The sequence below is a fragment of the Peromyscus maniculatus genome, chromosome 2, assembly GCF_049852395.1.
Source record: "Peromyscus maniculatus bairdii isolate BWxNUB_F1_BW_parent chromosome 2, HU_Pman_BW_mat_3.1, whole genome shotgun sequence".
Lineage (NCBI taxonomy): Eukaryota > Metazoa > Chordata > Mammalia > Rodentia > Cricetidae > Peromyscus > Peromyscus maniculatus.
The window spans coordinates 21398480-21418054 of record NC_134853.1 but is presented as its reverse complement, the minus strand read 5'-3'; the positions used below and the strand labels follow the sequence as shown (position 1 = coordinate 21418054).

The following is a 19575-nucleotide window of genomic DNA, read 5'->3' as shown; positions in this document are numbered from 1 at the left end:
TATTTAAACAACGTTTAGAATATGTGTGGTGAATAAAGTTACACAGGATTGAATTTCTTGTTCCATTTGTTATTTTCTATTTGTATGATATGACAACCTGTTCCAAAAAGTTCTGATTTCATAAAACTAGTCTGTTTTGGTAGCCCTAATAGAAATATTTGCAAAGTATAATGCTTGGAATACTTTGGCTACTATGAGAAGGGGATGTATAAAATATTTTTGTATTTAATATTAGTGATTTAGAAGAATCATTTTGAAACTTTACCTTTTCTCACTGCATGATCTTTTTTCCTTTTCTCTCTTGCTATTTATTCTCTCTGCCTGCCAACCCTGCTGACCCTTTCTCCTGCCTAGCTATTGGCCGTTCAGATCTTTATTAGATCATCAACTGTTTTAGCCAGGCAGAGTAACATGGCTTCACACAGGTAAACAATTCAACATAAAAGAATGCATCTTTGCATTATTAATCAAATGTTCCACAGCATAAACAAATGTAAGACATATTAAAATAATATTATACAACGGAGACCTCTCTGTTTCGAAGAAAGAGCAGTAGCTAGAGGGTCATAAACATAGCTGTTTAAGGGTTACTTTGAGTTAATTTTGTGAGAATTCTGAAGTTTGTGTTAATTTCTATATACATAGAATTTATGAAGTTTGGTAACATTGGTCAAGATCACACTTTGTGTGGCTAAGTTTCTTTTGGTCTTTTGACTAAAAGTTGACTATATTTTTTCTGCTTTTGTTCTTGGCTTTTTCTCACTCCTTTATTCTTTCACAAATATTGTACATATTCTTGATTGTTTTAGCTTTGTGGGAAATATAGAAGTCAGATTGTGTCAATATGTGTATTATTTTTTCATAATCCTATTGGGCATTCTGAATGTTTTCACTTTGTATAAAGCTTTGGATTTGGGTATCCTGTTATAAATTGTTGGAGTTTTCTTTGGATTATATTAATTTCCTGTTACAGATTTATATACACAACATCTTAATATTGATGCACCATGTTCCCATGGATTATTTATTTACTTCTGTGCTTATTTAGGTTTTGTTGTTGTTGGTAATCTGTGAAAGACTTTTAATTTATTGGATAAAAAGTTCTGTTGCTAGACATGTGGTCCAGCATTATTCTTCTTGGGGATGACCTGACTTCATATCTCAATATTCCCACTGGGAGACTCATAACTATGGGAGACAAGCTCCCACATTTATTTACCCCACAGACTCTTAAGCAGTGATGGATAAGAGATTGAGATAGAAATATAGATGAGAGAGATAGTTAGAAACACAGGATAGGGTGGGAGGGCCTGGATCAAAACCCACCATCCCCTTCTCTTTCTACTAAAGGGTTTTTAAAGGAATGCCAAGGAGTGGAGCAAAAGACACCCCCCCACCCCAGCACAGCCAAGTGCAGACCATCCCAGACACTTGGTGACCATGCACATAGTCAAGCCATCCCCTAATGCAGCCTTGCTGTGTTAAGCAAGCTCAATCTCACTAGAAAGCTTTTGGAGACTCCCACAGGCCCCTCAGATAAGCTTGGTCTGTTTTAGTTCATCCTTGTCAGCCAGACAACCCTTACCCATCTTGGGGGTACACTTTCCATCAAGTGCCCTCTGGTTTAGGTTGCAAAGCTGGCAGGGGAAGTTTGCCCAATCTTGACTCTCAGCTTCTGGCAGTACTGAGCTTAACTCAACTCTGGCCTGGGTTCCAGTTGAGTTTACAACCTCCACAGCAATCTCTATAGTGGCCACACCTCCCAGTACAGGAGTAGAGGATGATAGAGATAGCATATCTTTTTTCAAATGAGTCTTAAGATGTCTATAACAGCCTTAGCTGTGCCAAGCCCTTTTTAAATCAATAAACTTTTGATGCAAGCCGCATCAGATAAATTATATCAAATTTAAAGATTCCCTTAGTTTCTACCAAACTCTGGTTCATTAACACCAACACAATTTTAGTATAAATGTTACTAGACATATTTACAACTGTCGTGATTATTTATTATATGTATTTACAACTAGCATTACTGTTTACTAAATGTATTTACACTTCTTACAAACATACATCACTATACATATTTACAACTCTTTACAAGCTTATTTTATACTTCTTATATAAGCTTATTGATCTATTTTACAAACTTATATTCATAATACTATTTTACAATCTTTAGCACATATTTAGAAGAGATTTCTTAGAAGAACTATTTACAAAGCTTATATATATAAGAGATTTCTTAGCTATTAACAAGACAAGAAGTACATCAATCATTTCTAAAATTCAGAGTTTATAGTAAAGTTCAGAATTTATAGTCAGCTTTGATATCATTATGAAAGTTCTCCTGACAGTTGGAAACAAGAGTCTAATTTGTCATTGGCTCTCTCAACCCTGGGATTTAGTGAGTGCTCTTGTTGAACAGTACTTTATGCATTCCAGATGTTTTATAAAAACTCTATTAAGAGCTATCTCAAACTGTAGACTAGTGGCTGTGAAGCCCCCATGGGACTGGACTAGGCTCTCTGGATACAGAAGACAGTTTGTTTGGCTCAAACTGTTTGGGGAGCACCCAGGCAGGGGGATTGGGATCTATCCCTAGTGCATTGGCAGGCTTTTTGGAATCTGGTACCTGTGGTGTGGCGCCTTGGTACAGTGGTAAGGGACTTGGACCTACCTAGGCTCAGTGTGCAGGGCTCTGCTGACTTCCCATGGGAGACCTTGATTTGGGGGATGTGGGGATGTGGGGTGGCTTGGGAGGGAGGGCTGGGAGATGGGAGGAGAGAAAGGGTGGGATCTGTGGGTAGTATGTAGAGTGAGTAGAAAATTTCTTAATAAAGAAAAATGGAAAAAATGAAAAATAAATAAAATAAAAGAGCTATCTCAGTTTACAGCAAACCCAAAAAGGAAAAAAGAGGATGAGGAAAAAACCTCCTAAAGAACATTCTGTTTCTGAATTGCTTGGCTGGTAACTCCACAACAGTTAATTTCCCATCAAGAGAAGATAATAGTCTAACTTGGAATGGGGTCCCAGACCTGCAGCCTTCATCAGGTTCCCCTGTGTACCAAAAACATTGCTGAAATTTTATTCCAAACTCCTCAGCAGCCTGGAGGCCTCCTTATCCTACTATCCCCAGACTGCAAGTTGGAACCTCAATATTAGAATATTGGTTTAGTTGCTTTTCACTCCAGTTCCTTTAGAGGAGTGTCATTGGAGCTGACATTCCTCTGTTCCATACTCCTTACCAAACTCTCAGACAATTTCCCCCTTCTTAATTTTTTTTAAAGCTGTATTTGCCATGAGTTCTTTTAACAATTCTGATGTTTCTTCTAGATTTTTATTAGCCCAATATTTCTGGCAAGGTTATTAGTTCACCAAAATTGCTACTGTTTAAAGGAGTCAAGAACATAGATGTTGTTTCATGAAACACATCCTTCATTAGCTTACTCTGAGGAAGAACATTTTCATGATTTAGTAGTTTTACTTCATTTATTAGCTTCTCAACCCCTGATGCCAATTTTATTAGCAGCTGTGATATACTCTGACCATGAGTTATTTAACTCAGACTGTAGTTGTAGCTTTTCATCCTTTACACAGCTACATTTTCTTAAGTTTGATCACCATCTACAACACAAATTTCCAGTGTATGTATGGACTGCTTTCCCTTGGTTTCTTAAGGATTTCAAAGTGACTTGTTGACAAATGGTACTAGCACTTTAATTATCTCCTTAGAGGCAAGTTGTTCACCTGTTCTTAGTTCTCAGCAGGTAAGATTGAACTTTCTAACATTGCTTTGAAAAGAAACTTCATTTTCAGCTGAAAATGGCAGTACCACCATTTTTATCTGAAAAGCTACATTTCCCATAGTGCATTTCTCTATATCAACCCAATGTTATGCATGACCTTATGAGCTACATTTCCCATAATTCCTTTTGAGTATGCCACTTCCATTTCTTGTTACATGGCTAAAATCAGGTTTCTGCTTTTAGCATGGGAGGTTTGAGACAAGCTTTTTGCTTTTTTCATCGTGGGATATTGAAAGATTTCTGTTCTGCCTGAGCTGGTATTACTAGGTGTTTTTCTTTCCTGATACTGTCCCCATAACTGAGTCATACCTGCCCACTCACATGTATTCAGGCAGATCCTTTTGTGCCTGCAGCAAAATCCCTAGGGGCTTTCTCTTCTATGTTACCAGGTCAGTGAGGGAAAATGAAAGTAATTAAGATAAAGCTTTTTTTACAGCCCCTTCAGAGAGACTTTTCCATGATAGATCTTTGTCTTGTCCCTGCTTGTTCCTTCCCCTTCAGATGCAGAGCCTCAGATGTCTTGACTTTATTCCTCTGCTAACTGCTTCTGGAGGTAGGGGCTTCTCAGAACTTATACCGTGCTTTTTTATACTAGCAGCTTTCCCCAGGTCCTGCAGTTTTGGGGGAGAAATCTGTCCCTGTTCTGTTCTGCCTGCATTCTCTCACCTGGCCCTTACCTCAGAGAACTGTGGCTGCTGTTTTTCTCTACCCAAAGAGAGACAGGGCTTAGCACAGAGGATTTATCTAATTCCAAGAAATCTTTTTGTTTTTTCTTAGAGGAAACCATAGGTGGTTTCCTGTACTTTTCCAGGTGAATCTAATCTTGCCCTTCCAGAAAGAAAATCTGAGAAAGAAAGTTCTGAAAGGCTTTTTACTTTTTTAGAGAGAGAAAGATTGCTAAGGTTTTTCCCAAGACAACTTTCAGTTTTTGAGAGAGAAAAACCACCAAGTTTTCTCAAGACTTCTGTTCTCTAAACTTTTGACTTCATGGTTAAGAGGAAACTGATTCTGATGGTATGGTGTTTCCATACAGTGGTAGTGTCAGCAAAGTGAAAAGTTTTATTTCACCTGCATATGTCTCAGTGAAAATTCTTCCCTCTGCTGCTTGGGACCAAAACCTTCCCACAGGAATCTTTTTCTCCTTGTTTTTCCTCTTTGATAGATATCTCTGATTCTTCCCTAGGATTTTGCATTTATAGTCTCATAGTTGGAAAATTAAGGACATAGTTCCTCCATCTTGTTGCTTTTCTTAATTCTAATTTTTTTCTTATGCTATCTTCCTGTGTTCTACTTTTCTAAGATTTTTCTTTTTTTACACTATATTATTACACTCTATGTTCCTTATTTTTCATAGATAGAATTTTAAGAGAGAAAGGAAAAGGAAGAAACCTAGATAGAGAGAAATCTATGCTGCAGCCTTGCTTTTTGACTTCAGCATTTCACCACCTAACATTCACACCCAAGAATAAAATACCATCGCCTTTATCAAATCCTGTTTTGTCATGCCTTACACCTGTGATGCCCCTGTCAACCCTTTCACCAAATACCCGGGTCCCTGTTCAGTGGCACCATCTGTGGGAGACCAGCTGCCACATTTATTTACCTCACAGATTCTTGAGGAGTGAGAGATAAGAGATCTAGTTAGACATATAGAGAAGAGAGACAGTCAGAAACAGTATACCTGGGGATGGCCTGGGTCAAAACCCACCAGTCCCTTCTGTCTCTACTAAAGGGCTTTTGAAGGAATGCCACGGGGTGGGACAAAAGACCTCCCACCTGGACAGCCAAGTTCAGACCATCCCATACACTTGGTGACCATACATGTAGTCAAGCCATCCCCTAATGCAGCCTTGCTGTGTAAAGCAAGCTCAAATTTCACTGGAAAGCTTTTGTGGGCTCCCACACATAACCACCTGCTACTCCAGACCCAGAGGTCTGACACCGTTTCTTGTATGTCACTTTTATACATGGAACACATTCTCTCTCACACACAAACACAAAATGTGGGGATATACTTTCTTTTCAAAAGTTCTTCTGACTTATAAAGCAATTAGAGCAAGACAAGTTGCTTTAGGTGTATGATACAAATCATACACTATTCTTTAAAAATCTGTTGTTATCTTGCATTTGGTTTGGAAAAATTTTAATTTCCTCGGCCTGATGCAGACTTATAGACAGTCATCAATTATAGGAAACCAAATGATCCCTAAATGACCCTAATAAACATTCTTTTGTTTATTATAAGAGAATGAAATCCTTTTAGTAATCAAAACTTATTTTCTAAAAAGTCAAAGCATCAGAAAGCTTCAAACAGATCTCTCCAATTTAGTTGGAGCAGCTATCCTCACTGAATCCATTTTCTATTATTATTAAAGCAGAGTATGGGAGTGCACAGGATGAATGCTGGCCAGTGATTTCTTGTGGTTAAATTTTGATTATAATCTTGTAGTTCTTGTTTAAGGAATTGTGATATATATTTGTAGGTATGTCTTTTTGTCTTGTTTGGTAAGTGGTGTCATCTATGTTGCTAAAATTGTTTTTTCTCTGGAAAATGATGGCACTTCACCATTTTTTTTCAGAAAATTTACATATTTTGCTTTGTGTTCCTTGAGCTTTTAATGGTTTGTGAAATTTCTGTGGAGAGACAGTTTTAGTTTTCTTTTCTTAATCTTAGAGGCTCACTGCTCCTCATTTCTTGATATATCTGTGTTTTCTAGTTGTTGCTGTCTTCATGTTTTTTTGCTGCTTAAGTGATTGATATACCTACTACATTATTTTTGTGTTTTTAAAACCTTTTCATGTATTTACTGTGTCTTTGTCTTAATTAGCTTCAACTGTCAAAATGATGTAGCCTAGATTCATCTGAGGGAACATCAATTGAGGCACTGGCACATATCAGAATTGCTAGTTACTGAGTTTTTGGGAAACTGTATTGATAGATGATTGATGTGAAAAGGCTCTTCCACTGAGGTTCTCTGTTGTTTTTGCCTTCAGTTCCTAGCTTGAGTTTCTGTCCTAAGCTCACACAAATGTGGGTTGTGATCTGGCAATATTAACCAAATAAACCTATTCATTACTTGAGATGCTTTTGGTTAGACAATTTAATCACAGCAAGAAACAAAAAAGTTAAAACAAAACGTGGGACAGAAAAGTGATTTTGTTGCCAGGTAGACTATGGGAATGTTGTCTTTTAGAGTAATGTTGAAGATATTAGGATTTTAGATGGTAAACACCATAGTAGGCCACACACAGAGCTTAATCAACTATCCTTGTAGGACTAGGAATATGGGAGTGTTGAAAGTAATGCAGACAGTAGAGTCTGAGACCATAAGATTTCAGTGGGAAGTAGACTCCATTAAAAATTTAGATAGGTGTAATATGTATAATATTTTGGCCACAAATCACTCTTATTTTGTCCATTATCTGAGAAATTGAGTAAGGCAGAATTACAAAGTAATTGGTTGATTCATTGGACAATGTATTGATTCTGTTCGGTTTTTATTAATGATGACTCAATCAGTTCTACAGTGGAAAAGAAACAAGTGATGCTGAAAGAAATAAAATGTCAGTTTTGTAGAGATAAACTGGACTAGTTTCAAATAGTCCTGTGGTGAAGCAGAAGCAAGAAATTAAAAAAAAAAATAGCACCATTAAAGGGAAACCCTTCTCAGAATTTGAGGACTAGTAAGGTACCCTATCGGTAAGACTTCATATAATCCTTCAATTTATGGAAGGAATAGGCAACTTGATTTCTAATCCCAAGAAACAACTTCATACAAAACTTGGTGCAACTCTAATCCAAGTGTGGTAGCATCCATCACAACTTAGAAGCCAAATTTGGGGGGTTAACCCTTGTTGTGGAAATAAGAAAGATACAAAATTTATAGGTCATAGGTTCTTCCTCTGTAGTTTCAGTTGAGCACTGTTGCATCCATCTGTGTTAGGCAGAGTCAGAAACCCAGTGAGGAGACTGTGAGAGGTCATTGCATGAAGCTTGGAAGATTAAGCCAGTGTTGTATTTTGAAATCAGAAGATATTGAGATACCCAAGCTATGAAACATCTGCCATGGAAAGCTGTACAAAGTGAGTGGAAGTAGCAAAGAAAAAACTATTATGATATTTTTCAGGGATAGAGTTAACTAAGCACTTGGTGAATGATGACACACCTGTCTGAGACTGAGCTACAGGATTTGTTATTTGCTGTCCTAAGTTTTATTCTTGCCTTGGTCCAATTTTTTCCTCACTGTTTCTACTTTGCTTTCTTTCTTTTTTAAACTATTATTCTTCTCTCATACAATATATCCCAACTTCAGTTTCCCTTTCCTCCACTCCTCCCAGTCCTTTCCATTGCTCCTCTCTCCACCAGATCCACTACTCCTCAATTTCACTTCAGAAAAGTGCAAGCCTCCCAAGGCTATGCACAAAACAAGTCTAAAACAGACAAGGCGCAAACCCACATATCAAGGCTGAATGAGGCAACCAAGTCGGAGTAAAATGGTTTCAAAATCAGGCAAAAGAGTCAGAGACACCACCATCCCTGTTCACACTGTTAGGAGTCCTACAAAAACATCAAGCTACGCAACCATAACATATATGCAGAGAATCTGGTACAGACTCTTGTAGGCTTCATGATTGCTGTTTCAGTTCCGTGAGCACCTATGAACCCTGATTAGTTGGTTTTGTGGGGGTATATTCTCCTGTGTTCTAAATTAGGAAAATTTTTTACTATTAATTTTTAAAAAAATATTTTCTGGGCCTTTTAGCTGAGATTCTTCTCCTTTTCCTTCTGTTATTGCTAGGTTTGATCTTTTCATAGTGTTCCAGAGTTCCTGGATGTTATATTTTAGGAAATATTTTGATTTAGCATTTTCTTTGATCAGTATATCCATTTCTATTATCATATCTTCAAAGCCTTAAATTCTATGTTCCATGTCTTGTATTCTTTTGTTTAAGCTTGCCTCTGTAAGTCCTGTTTGATTACCTAGATTTTTATTTCCAGAATTCCTACAATTTGCATTTTTTAATTGCTTCTATTTCCATTTTCAAGCTTTGAACAGATTCATTCATTTGCTTCACTTGTTTTTTGTTTGTTTGTTTGGTTGGTTGTTTTTTTTTTTCTTTCTTCAGCTTTCTTTAAGGAATTTTTTTTCTCTAATTTGTCATTAGTCCTTTCCCTGCTTTCTTTAAGGGATTCATTTACCTCCTCTTTAAGCACTTATGTCATTTTTATAAAGTTTGTCTTTAGGTTTCTTGATTGCACTCTAACTGTGTTAGAATAATCAGGGTTTGCTGTACAGTAAGATAGCTGGAATCTGGTAGTGACATATTGCTCTTGCTGATGTTGATTGTGTTCTTATATTTGTGTGCAGGTATCTGGGTTTGTGGTGATCGTGGGTCTAGGTGCGAATTTCTCAGTTTGTCTTTGTTGGATGGGTGTTTTGTTCCTTGGTTTCTATTTGTTCTCTTGTCCTCTGCTCTGTGTGGCCTATGGTTGAACATTGGTTCTCACCCCAAGTTGGGGGCTAGAAATGTTGCAGTAGGTGTGTCCTTTTTTCCAACAAGGAGTATCTGCCCAAAACTGGGACTGAAAAAAGGGAAGGGGGAGGGAACTTGAGAATAGTGTTGAGGGGGCATAGAGAGAGTGAGGGACTTCTGTGGGCAGATAGCCTACATGGACTTCTGGCAGATGGTGCATGCTTTGCTTGAGCAAGGGGTCTTCACCCAAGTTGAAGGCTACAACCCAGAGATGAGGAGGGAAGTGGGACTGGGGATAATGCTGAGGTAATTGAATGAAGGAAGGAGGTCCACAGGTAAGCAGTCTATATGGATTTCTGATGGTTGGCATGGCCTCTGGTCCAGTAGGGGAGTCTTTGCCTAAGTTTGTCTACCTATTCTTCTGGCTGGTGTGGCCTGCACATGAGCAGAGGATATCCATCCAATTTGGGGGTGTGTACATGGCTTTGGGATTGGCATATGTATGACTTGTTAGGGATTCTGTCTGTGAGAATGTAGGGAGTATGGAAGTTTTATGAGCTGGTGGTCTGCCTACCTGTTGTTCGAACTGTTGTGACACACACATGCGCAGGGCATGTTTTCATGAATTGGGGGCTGGAATACAGCCATATTCCTCTTTTTCTGGATGGAACTATATCCTGTGCCATTATATTTGGAAATCCTTAATTTGTTTCTTGATTTTAAAAGATGTGACAATAAAGGGAATGTCTTGAGTGTCAGAAAAGACTTTTGATATTTGTGCTGTTTGGGCTGTTTCAGATTATGAGGATCATTGAAGTTAGACTAAATGCATTTTTACTTTTGCTATTTTTCTTTATATTAGTTCTTCCCTCAAATAATACATTCTGACTTCAGCCTCCCCTTCCTCCACTCCTTCCAGCACCCCCACCCCCATTTCCATAGAACCACTGCTACTCTGTTTCCTTTCAGAATAGAACAGGCCTCCCAGGGATTTCAACCAAACACATCATAACATGGTATAATACGCCTCATATCAAGGTTAGACAAGGTAACCCAGTAGGGGAAAAAGGGTCCCAAGAACAGGCAAAAGAGTCCAAGACACCTCGACTCCTATAATTAAGAGTCTCACAAACACCCCAGGTTAAACAATCAAAACAGGTATGGAGAGGCCCTGGCACAGAGCCATGTAGGCTCTATGATTGCCACTTCAGTTTTTCTGAGACCCTATGAGCCCTGCTTAGTTGATTCTGTAGGTCATGTCATGTTCTATCAACCTCTCTGGCTCCTACAATCCTCACCCCTCCTTCCAGAGGATACCTAGAGATCAAGTTAATGTTTGTGTAGAGATCCCTGCATGTGTTCCCATCAGCTGATGAAAAAAGCTTCTCTGAGGACAGTTGGGCTAGGCACGAGTGTATGATTATAGCAGAATATAGTTACAAATCATTTCACTGATTTATTTTCTTCATCTCGTGTATTTGGTTCTACCCTACTTGTCTGAGCCATCCAAGTACTGGTTCTTGGCCATCCAGGCAGTGTTAAGCACGGGCTTCCTCTCACAACTTGGTCAAGTTAGATCAGTCATTGGTTGGCCACTAAAGAAGTTCTGAACCACCATTGCTCCAGCATATCATACAGGCGGGACAAATGTGAGTTGAATGTTTTGTGGATAGCTTGGTGTCCTAGTACTGCCATGGGGAGCCTTATGTGGTTGCAGAAGATGGCTGATTCAGCATCCATATTCTTGATTACTAGGAGTCCTTTCTAGGGTCACCCTTATAGGTTCCAGGACATATGCAATGCTTTAAATTTCCACACCCCATGCTGAAAGTTGCCCTATTCCACTCACCTCTCCTTGTATTTTCTCCCATGCCCCTTCTGTACTCACTTGATCCTTCCTGTTTCCATCCTCACCTGCCTCCAGTGTACTCACAAAATCTATTTCCTTTTCCCAGGGAGGTCCATGCATCTCCCCTAGAGTTGTTCTTGTTACTTAGCCACTCTTCATCTATGGACTCTATGTGATTAACTGTGATTACTGTGATTATACCTAATTAACTGCTAATATCCACTTAGAAGTGAGTATACCATGTTTGTTTATGTGCTTCTGGGTTGCCTCACTCAGGATAATAATGAACTCAAGAAACTAGACAACAAACCAAATAATCAAATTATAATGGGGTACCTCTCTAAACAGAATTCTCAGTAGAGGAATCTAAAATTGCTGAGAAACACTTAAAGAAATGTTCAACATCTTTAGCCATCAGATCAAATCAAAACTACTTTGAGATATATCTGTCCGAATTGTTAAAATCAATAACACAAGTGAAAGCTGATGCTGACAAGGACGTGGAACAAGGGGATCCATTGCTGTTGCAAGTGAAAACCTCAAGACCCAATTATAACATGCTTGGGCATATACCCAAATGATGCTCTTCCATCCTAGTGCAAGGACACTTGCTCAACTAAGTTCATAGTGGCTTTGTTCATAATAGACATGAACTGCTGTGTCTGTGAGAAATTTTTGTTGATTGATGATTGATGTAGAAAGGCTTTTTGACTGAGGGTGGCAGTATCCCCAAGAAAGTGGCTCTAGGATAGAAAAGAGAGCTATTTGAACATAGAACAATGACTAGGCAAGAGAGAAAGCCAAGAAAAAAACTTTGCCCATGGGTTTTATCTTCAAATGTTAGCTTGAGTTTCTATCCTATGGTGCTAAAATGTTGGATTGTGATCAGACAAAATCAATCAAATAAACCCCTTCATTTCTTGAGATGCTTTTGGTTGGAGTATTTAATAATAGCAGCATAAAAGCAAGTAAGAACAAAAAAAAATGGAACACCAAAATTGGTTGTGTTGCTAGGTAGAAAACCTGTGAATGTTTTCCTTTGGAAGAATGTGGAAAATATCAACACCTTGGGTGGCAAAAACCATAGAAAATTGTACACAGAACTTAACTGTTTTTGCAGGACCAGGAAGATGAGATTGTTGAGTAGTGGCAGGAAGTGAAGGCTGAGATCATAGGATTTCAGACAGAAATAGGTAGACTCCATAAAAAAATATGCTGGAGATCATATCATTTTGTGATATTTTGGCTCCAAAATCTTTCTTATTCTGCCTATACCCTGAAAATTTAGTAAGGCAGAATTAAAATATAATGAGCTAATTTCTTTTTCTGGAATATTGAATCTGGTTATTCCTGATGACTCATTCAGGTCTACAATAAAAAAAAAAAAACAAGTTGGGCAGAAATAAATGAAAATGAAAAGGTAGCTTCAGGTGACAGTGTTCAAAGAGGCAGGAATTTTCAAGGAGTTTATCACCATTATACAGAAGGCCCTTGATCTCAAATGGAAGCCTAGCAAGATACCATAAGGGTAAGACATCATCCAGCTAAAGCTTCAATTTATGGAGGAAATAAGCAAAGTGATTCCTAGTCCCAGGAAGCAACTTCATACAAAACCTGCTGCACCTGTGGTCCAAGCATGTTAGTGTCCATCCCAATTAAGAAGTCAGACTTTGCAGACTCACCCATCATGACCCTGGAAAAAAGGAAGCATCAAAGTTTTAGGTAACAAACCCTTAGTCTGTTGTTTCAGAGAGAGATGTATGAGAAGTTGCAGGGATAGGGCCATCTAAGCCTTTGAAACTGGAGCCCCATGTGTCTGAGACAGAGCTACAGGATTTGATGGTTTTCCTTTGTGCTTCAGTCTCTCATTTGTCCAGTCTTTCCTCAATATGTCTCCTTTCCTCTCTTTTGGAATAATAAGTGATATTTTGTGTCACTGTATGTTGGAAAGATATAACTTATTTTTTGATTTTACAAGAAGTCACCATCAATAAATTATCTTGAATGTCAGAGTAGATTTTGGACATTTGAACATTATAGAGGCTAATGAAGACTATGAATGTCTTTGAAGTGACAAAATGCATTTTTTTTCATGAATGACCATGAGCCTATATTGTCCTGGGTCATAATGTAGTTGATTGAAGGACAAACCTCCCAGATAGGATGATGTATTTGAATGTATTTCTCTCCTTGAGGACTTTATTTCTGGATGAAATTCCACATTGGGGATGGGTTATGAGCATTTATAGACTTAGCTGATTTCCTGGTCTGTGTTTCAACTCTGTTGTGGTTGAAATTCATCAGTCATCATTTTTCTTGTGCTGTAATGCCATCACCACCATTATAGACTATGCCTAAATCACATAAGATACAGTAGAAGCAATTGCTATTTAGTGCTAAGCCAGTTTGCTAGCCTACTGTCATAATTTTTTGTTTGGTTGTTTTTTTTTTTTTTTTTTTTTTGGTTTTTCGAGACAGGGTTTCTCTGTGTAGCTTTGCGCCTTTCCTGGAGCTCACTTGGTAGCCCAGGCTGGCCTCGAACTCACAGAGATCCGCCTGGCTCTGCCTCCCGAGTGCTGGGATTAAAGGCGTGCGCCACCAACGCCCGGCTTGTTTGGTTGTTTTTGATGACAAGGTTCATCTGTGTCACCCTGGCTGTCCTGAAAGTAGTTCTGTACACCCAGCTGATCTCAAAGATCCCCTTGACTCTTGCTTCCAAGTGCTGGGATTAAACATGGGCCGAAATTCCTGGCTTTTTTTTTTTTATTTTATTATTATTATTATTGTTGGGTCATGGGCCTGGAAAGCAGGTTTTTGTACATGGCAAGCATATGCTGTTGTACTGAGCTTCATCCCTATACTGAATTTTGAAATTTGGTAGATGGTATCATTCTGTTTCCCATGATGGCATGTATTCATGACATCAATACTGCTCTTGACTTTGTCATTGGACTTCAGGTGCAACGACATTCTTCCTGCCTATTGTATTTGTTTTGAAATTTTTTAATGAATGTGAGTATTTTGCCTGTAAGCATGGATATGCATCATATGGGTAACTGGTCCTCACATTGATCAAAAGATGGTCTCAGAAACCCTGAACTTGGAATAATGGATAGTTTTGATTCCCTATGTAAATGTTGGCAATTGACCACACCTATATGCAAGACCAGCAAGAGTTCATTACTACAGAGCCTCCTCTCGTGCCCTGTGTTGATGATTTATTATCAACATTTATATTGCTAATGTTTTTATCTGTCCATTTGTAACTGTTTAAACATTCAGTGCCTTTTAGAAAGATCTTATTCATGTGACAGATTAAAGTGGGGTACTTCAGCTTTCTAGAATATGAATACAGAAGTGAAATGAATGCACAACTCTTTGTAGAGACTCAGTAAATAATCTCTGAGTTCTTTTTATATTTTTTGTCTGTTTGATTGATTTTTGCACAGGAAACAGGGTCCCAATATGTACTTCTGGCTGTCCAAGAACTGATTGCATATACTAGGCTAGCACTCAATTCAGAGGCAGATATACCTGCCTCTCCCACTGAGTGCTGTGTTTAAAGGATGAGCCAATATACCCAGCTTGTTCATCTTATTTTTCTTTTTTTGTGCTTAGTAATATAATTTATCTTATGTGTAGTCTGTACTGTTGATGTGTTTACTTGTTTCTCTGTGTTTGTTAATAGACATTTCTGTTGCAAGGTCATATCCCATTCAAAAAGTACAGAAATGACAGAGTTGAACCTCCTATTCAGTATTGTTCTAGAGTGACTTGATGATTCAAATATAATGTCTGTGTCATGAAATAAGTATGTGGAGCACCAGAATTACATACTATGCTGTCAAAGAAGTATACATTTGCAATGTTGTCAGTGGCATGCTTCCTGTTGTACCCATATATGGGATATTTCAGAATGCAGTGACCTATGATGATGTGCATGTCAACTTCACCTGGGAAGAGTGGACTTTGCTGGATCCTTCCCAGAAGAATCTCTACAAAGATGTGATGTTGGAGACCTACAGGAACCTCACTACTATAGGTAAGACTGAATTTTCCTTCATGTAAAGAAGGGGACAACTATTCCTTGCCTATTTATTTTCTTCTGTAATTTGATTGAGAAAGAAGAATGGGGTGAATAAATCAGGCATGGTTCTAAGGTTTCTTGAAGATAGTAACTTAAATTTTGCACAATTTTTAATAATATACTATACATTTTCTGAAACTATGTTTTAGGATACAGCTGGGAAGACCATAATTTTGAAGAACATTGTAAAAGTTCTAGAAGACGTGAAAGGTAATTTTCATTTGCAAAATGAAACAAATGTGCCTTTGAAGAAACTGTAATGTGTCCTGAAAGTTTCAAAGAAAAGCAACAGTGTAAATAAGCACAGCTTAAAATGCATTGATGGTTATTAAATTCTCACAACACTATAAACCTCAAGTTCAGGTGGGTGAATTACATTTACAAGGCATTCTTTTCAGAAAGAAGACATGAAAACAATGCCTTACCAGATGTCACCATTTGAACCAAAGTCCCATGAGTGCTGTGCTGTAAAACTGCCAATCCACTTAGTTTTGTACCACATATATTACAAAAGGTAAACACATTTTAGAGGTAATAGGTATATGTCAAAAACCTACTAATAAGCAAACAGTCATAGTAAAGCTAGTGTTAATCATATATTTGTGACTTTGCTAAATTTAGTGAGGGGGCACTTAGAATCAAGAATCAAGGGCCATTGTGGAGAAACATTAATACCTATACAACATGTCTGTGAGAAACAAACTCACACTGTCAGTTCAATGTGGAAACTTTTTTTTCAAAGATTTATTTATTTATTATGTATACAGCATGTATGACTGCAGGCCAGAAGAGGGCATCAGATCTCATTACAGATGGTTGTGAGCCACCATGTGGTTGCTGGGAATTGAACTCAGGACCTCTGGAAGAACAGTCAGTGCTCTTAACCTCTGAGCCATCTCTCCAGCCCTCAACGTGGGAACTTTTTTTGTCATTCTTCCTTTGCCATGTATATCATATGTCACTCTGGATACAAGCCACATGAACATGGATATGGAAGGATGTAACATACCTCTCAGAATAATTAGAATATATGTAGCAGTTCCCATGTTGAGTAGACATGTTGAATTTGATTCAAGTATACAAGTAATTGGACTCTCAGCTTCACTGTTAACACATCAATAATCTTACACTACAGAAAAGCCCTGTCAATACTAGGAATGTGTGAATAGTTCTGTTTGATATAGTTTACTTAGAAAATGTAGTATGACTCACAGTATAAGAAAATTTATGAAAGCAATATGTATGGTAAAGCAGAGTTTTTCCAGTTCTCTTGAAATATGTGAAAATTTTCATATAGAAAATGATATTTTAAATGTGAACCATGTAATAAACGCTCTTACCATCTCAGGTATCTTCAGAGATTCAAAACAATCCCTAATGAAGGGGAACAACATGAGTGTAAGCACAGTATAAAACCTTAAGATCTGATTCCACTTTACAACTGGACCAAATTGTAAAATTAATTAATTCAGATATAAAGATTCAACTGTGTATTGAATGTGATAAATCTTTTACATGTGCCAATTATCCTTGCAGGCATGAAAGGAGTCATACTGGAGAGCAACCTTCTGAATATACTCAATGTGTTAAAGCCTTTGTATATGACGAACATCTTCAAAGGCATGAAAGAATACATACTGGAGAGAAACCCTGTGAATGTAATGCATGTGATAAAGTCTTTGTACATCACAGTAGTCTCCAAATCCATATAAGTACCTGTACTGGACAGAAACTCTATGAATGTGATGAGTGTGGCAAAGCCTTTGCTCATTACTGTACTCTTCAAATACATAAAAGAATACATACTGGAGAGAAACCCTATGAATGTAATCAGTGTGGTAAAGGCTTTACTTCTCACAGCAGTCTCAGAATACATAAAAGAACACATACTGGAGAGAAACCTTATGAATGCAATCAGTGTGGTAAAGGTTTTTCACAACTCAGTCATCTTCAAATGCATAAAAGAACTCATACTGGAGAGAAACCCTATGAATGTAATCAGTGTGGTAAAATCTTTGCACGTCCCAGTACTCTTCAAGTGCACAAAAGAACACACACTGGAGAGAAACCCTATGAATGCAATCAGTGTGGTAAATCCTTTGCTTCTCACAGCAGTCTTGGAACACATAAACGAACACATACTGGAGAGAAACCCTATGAATGTAATCATTGTGGTAGAGCCTTTGCTCATCACTGTACTCTTCAAAGGCATAAAAAAACACATACAGGAGAGATACCCTATGAATGCAATCAGTGTGGTAAAGCCTTTGCACGTCAGAGTGGTCTTCAAATGCACAAAAGAACGCATACTGGAGAGAAACCCTATGCATGTAATCAGTGTGGTAAAGCCTTTGCACGTCACAGTAATCTCCAAATGCACAGAAGGACACATACTGGAGAGAAACCCTATGCATGTAATCAATGTGGTAGAGCCTTTGCAGAACAAAGAAGTCTCCAAATACATAAAAGATCACATACTGGAGAGAAACCTTGTGAATGTAATCAGTGTGGTAAAACCTTTGTATGTCAAAGTAATCTCCGAATACATAAAAGAAGACATACTTGAGCGAAATCCTATGAATGTATTCAATGTGGAAATGCCTTTGCACATCAATGTCATCTTCAAAGACATAAAAGTACACATACTTGAGAGAAATCCTATGAATGTAATCAATGTGGTAAAGCCTTTGCCCAACACTGTACTCTTCAATGGCATAAGACAACACATACTGAAGAGAAAACCCATGAATGTAATCAATGTTGGAAAGCCTTTACACATCACAGTGATCTTCAAATGAATAAAAGAACACATTGGATGTTAAAACACCATGTGGCAGTCATAGCAGTTGAGAAACTCTGGGAAAGATACACCTTATATACATGGCATCCATGTGGAAAGTTTTATTGGGGGAAGGGAGAAGGGAAGAGAAGAAAGAAGAGAAAGAAAAATGGAATAAAAGAAGAGAGGACATGCACACTACCTCATAACTAGAGAGAGAGGAAGGAAGAGAGAAGTAGAGGGAGGGTTTTTTTCTCAAAGGGGGCTTTACATAAGATGACATAGTCAGGATGCTGGGCAGGTTCTTTTTGATATGGAGAAAATTATTCACAGGTATCAGTATGTATCATAGCTAAAACAAAGCTTTATTTAACTTCATGTAAATAAAAAATGAAGAATTGGATGGTTAGATAAAAATAGTTGTATTGGACTCTAAAATATGTAAAGTAACCCATGTTTCTGGCAATTATTAAAACTACTCCCTATGTAAGCAGTTATGGGTAAAAGGCCTCTTTGCTCTATGAGAAGTCTAAAAGATAAATGTTTAACTGTTGAAAGGCATGTATTGTTTGTTATTTTATTGCTGTCTTTTTTTCTTGGTTCTATTTTGTGCTTCAGGAATTATAGCTTTATTTTCATATTATATTTTCTTGCTATACTTATTCCTCTCCTCAATCTGAAGTGTCACTTCCAATATCCTCTGTACTGATGGTTTGGTGGACATGAATTCTTTTTGCCTGCTTATATTATGTCCACATGGCTCAGCCTTGGACTTTATTTTAGTCTTTGCTCAAAGGTTCTCTTCCCAGTTATACTCACACACATTTTTCTGTTTTCAGGATCTGACTCCCCAACAGATTTCCTCAATTCTTTAACCATCTGGACATTTTTTTCCTACCATGTATCATTTTTTAAGGAAGTATTATATTTACATATTTTTTGATTACTATCATTCCCCCTAGTAGAACCTAAGATCCATATGGGAAACAATGTTGTCTCTTTTATCCACAATGATACACATGTTCCTATAATAGCCTCTGGCTCATAGTAAGTATCCAATAAAAGTTTGCATCATATATGAATTGCTCAGTGTGACATCCCCATGCCATTGAAGTACATTTTTAAATTGATGATCATATGGAACTTGTCAAAAACTCAGTTTCTGTGTATATGGCCTTGTGAAGGAAAATCATTTTTCACATAGAGAGGAAACTGAAAAAGTCCAGAAGAAAAATAATCTGTATGCTCAGTTCACTCTTCTCAATACCTTTTGAGAGAACTGGAGAAAGCTCATAGGAAAGATCAAATTATCTGTAAAAAGTAATGAATTTCTGACCACAGTCAGGCTACTGAATTTGAACTCAGCTCTAGTAGCTGTTGTTGAGAGATGTTGAAACTCCTAATAACAAGACCTTCCCACTCTCTTCCCTTAAAGGTCTCAGAATATTCTAGGAAATCTACACTATGGACCAACCCATTAAAACTCATGAACAATTAGGGAACATATCCAAACTATTGCATTTGTATTCTTTGTCAATGCATTCCTCCATGAATGCAAGGGGAGTAATGAAGAGAAGT

The 19575-nt window shown here is 37.7% G+C and overlaps 1 protein-coding gene across 2 annotated transcripts in view; it reads left to right on the top strand.

Annotated features, from left to right (window-relative positions):
- LOC121820822 (uncharacterized) overlaps window positions 1–18642 on the top strand; it is a 187000-nt gene extending 168358 nt beyond the window's left edge. For both annotated transcript variants that reach the window (XM_076563827.1, XM_015988203.3), the window contains 3 exons: window positions 15047–15173; window positions 15368–15428; window positions 16755–18642. In XM_076563827.1, the coding sequence (XP_076419942.1) occupies window positions 15047–15173; window positions 15368–15428; window positions 16755–17784 (1218 nt within the window). In that variant the 3' untranslated portion in view covers window positions 17785–18642. The remainder of the gene's footprint in view (window positions 1–15046; window positions 15174–15367; window positions 15429–16754) is intronic.
- The last annotated feature ends 933 nt before the right edge of the window (window positions 18643–19575 follow it).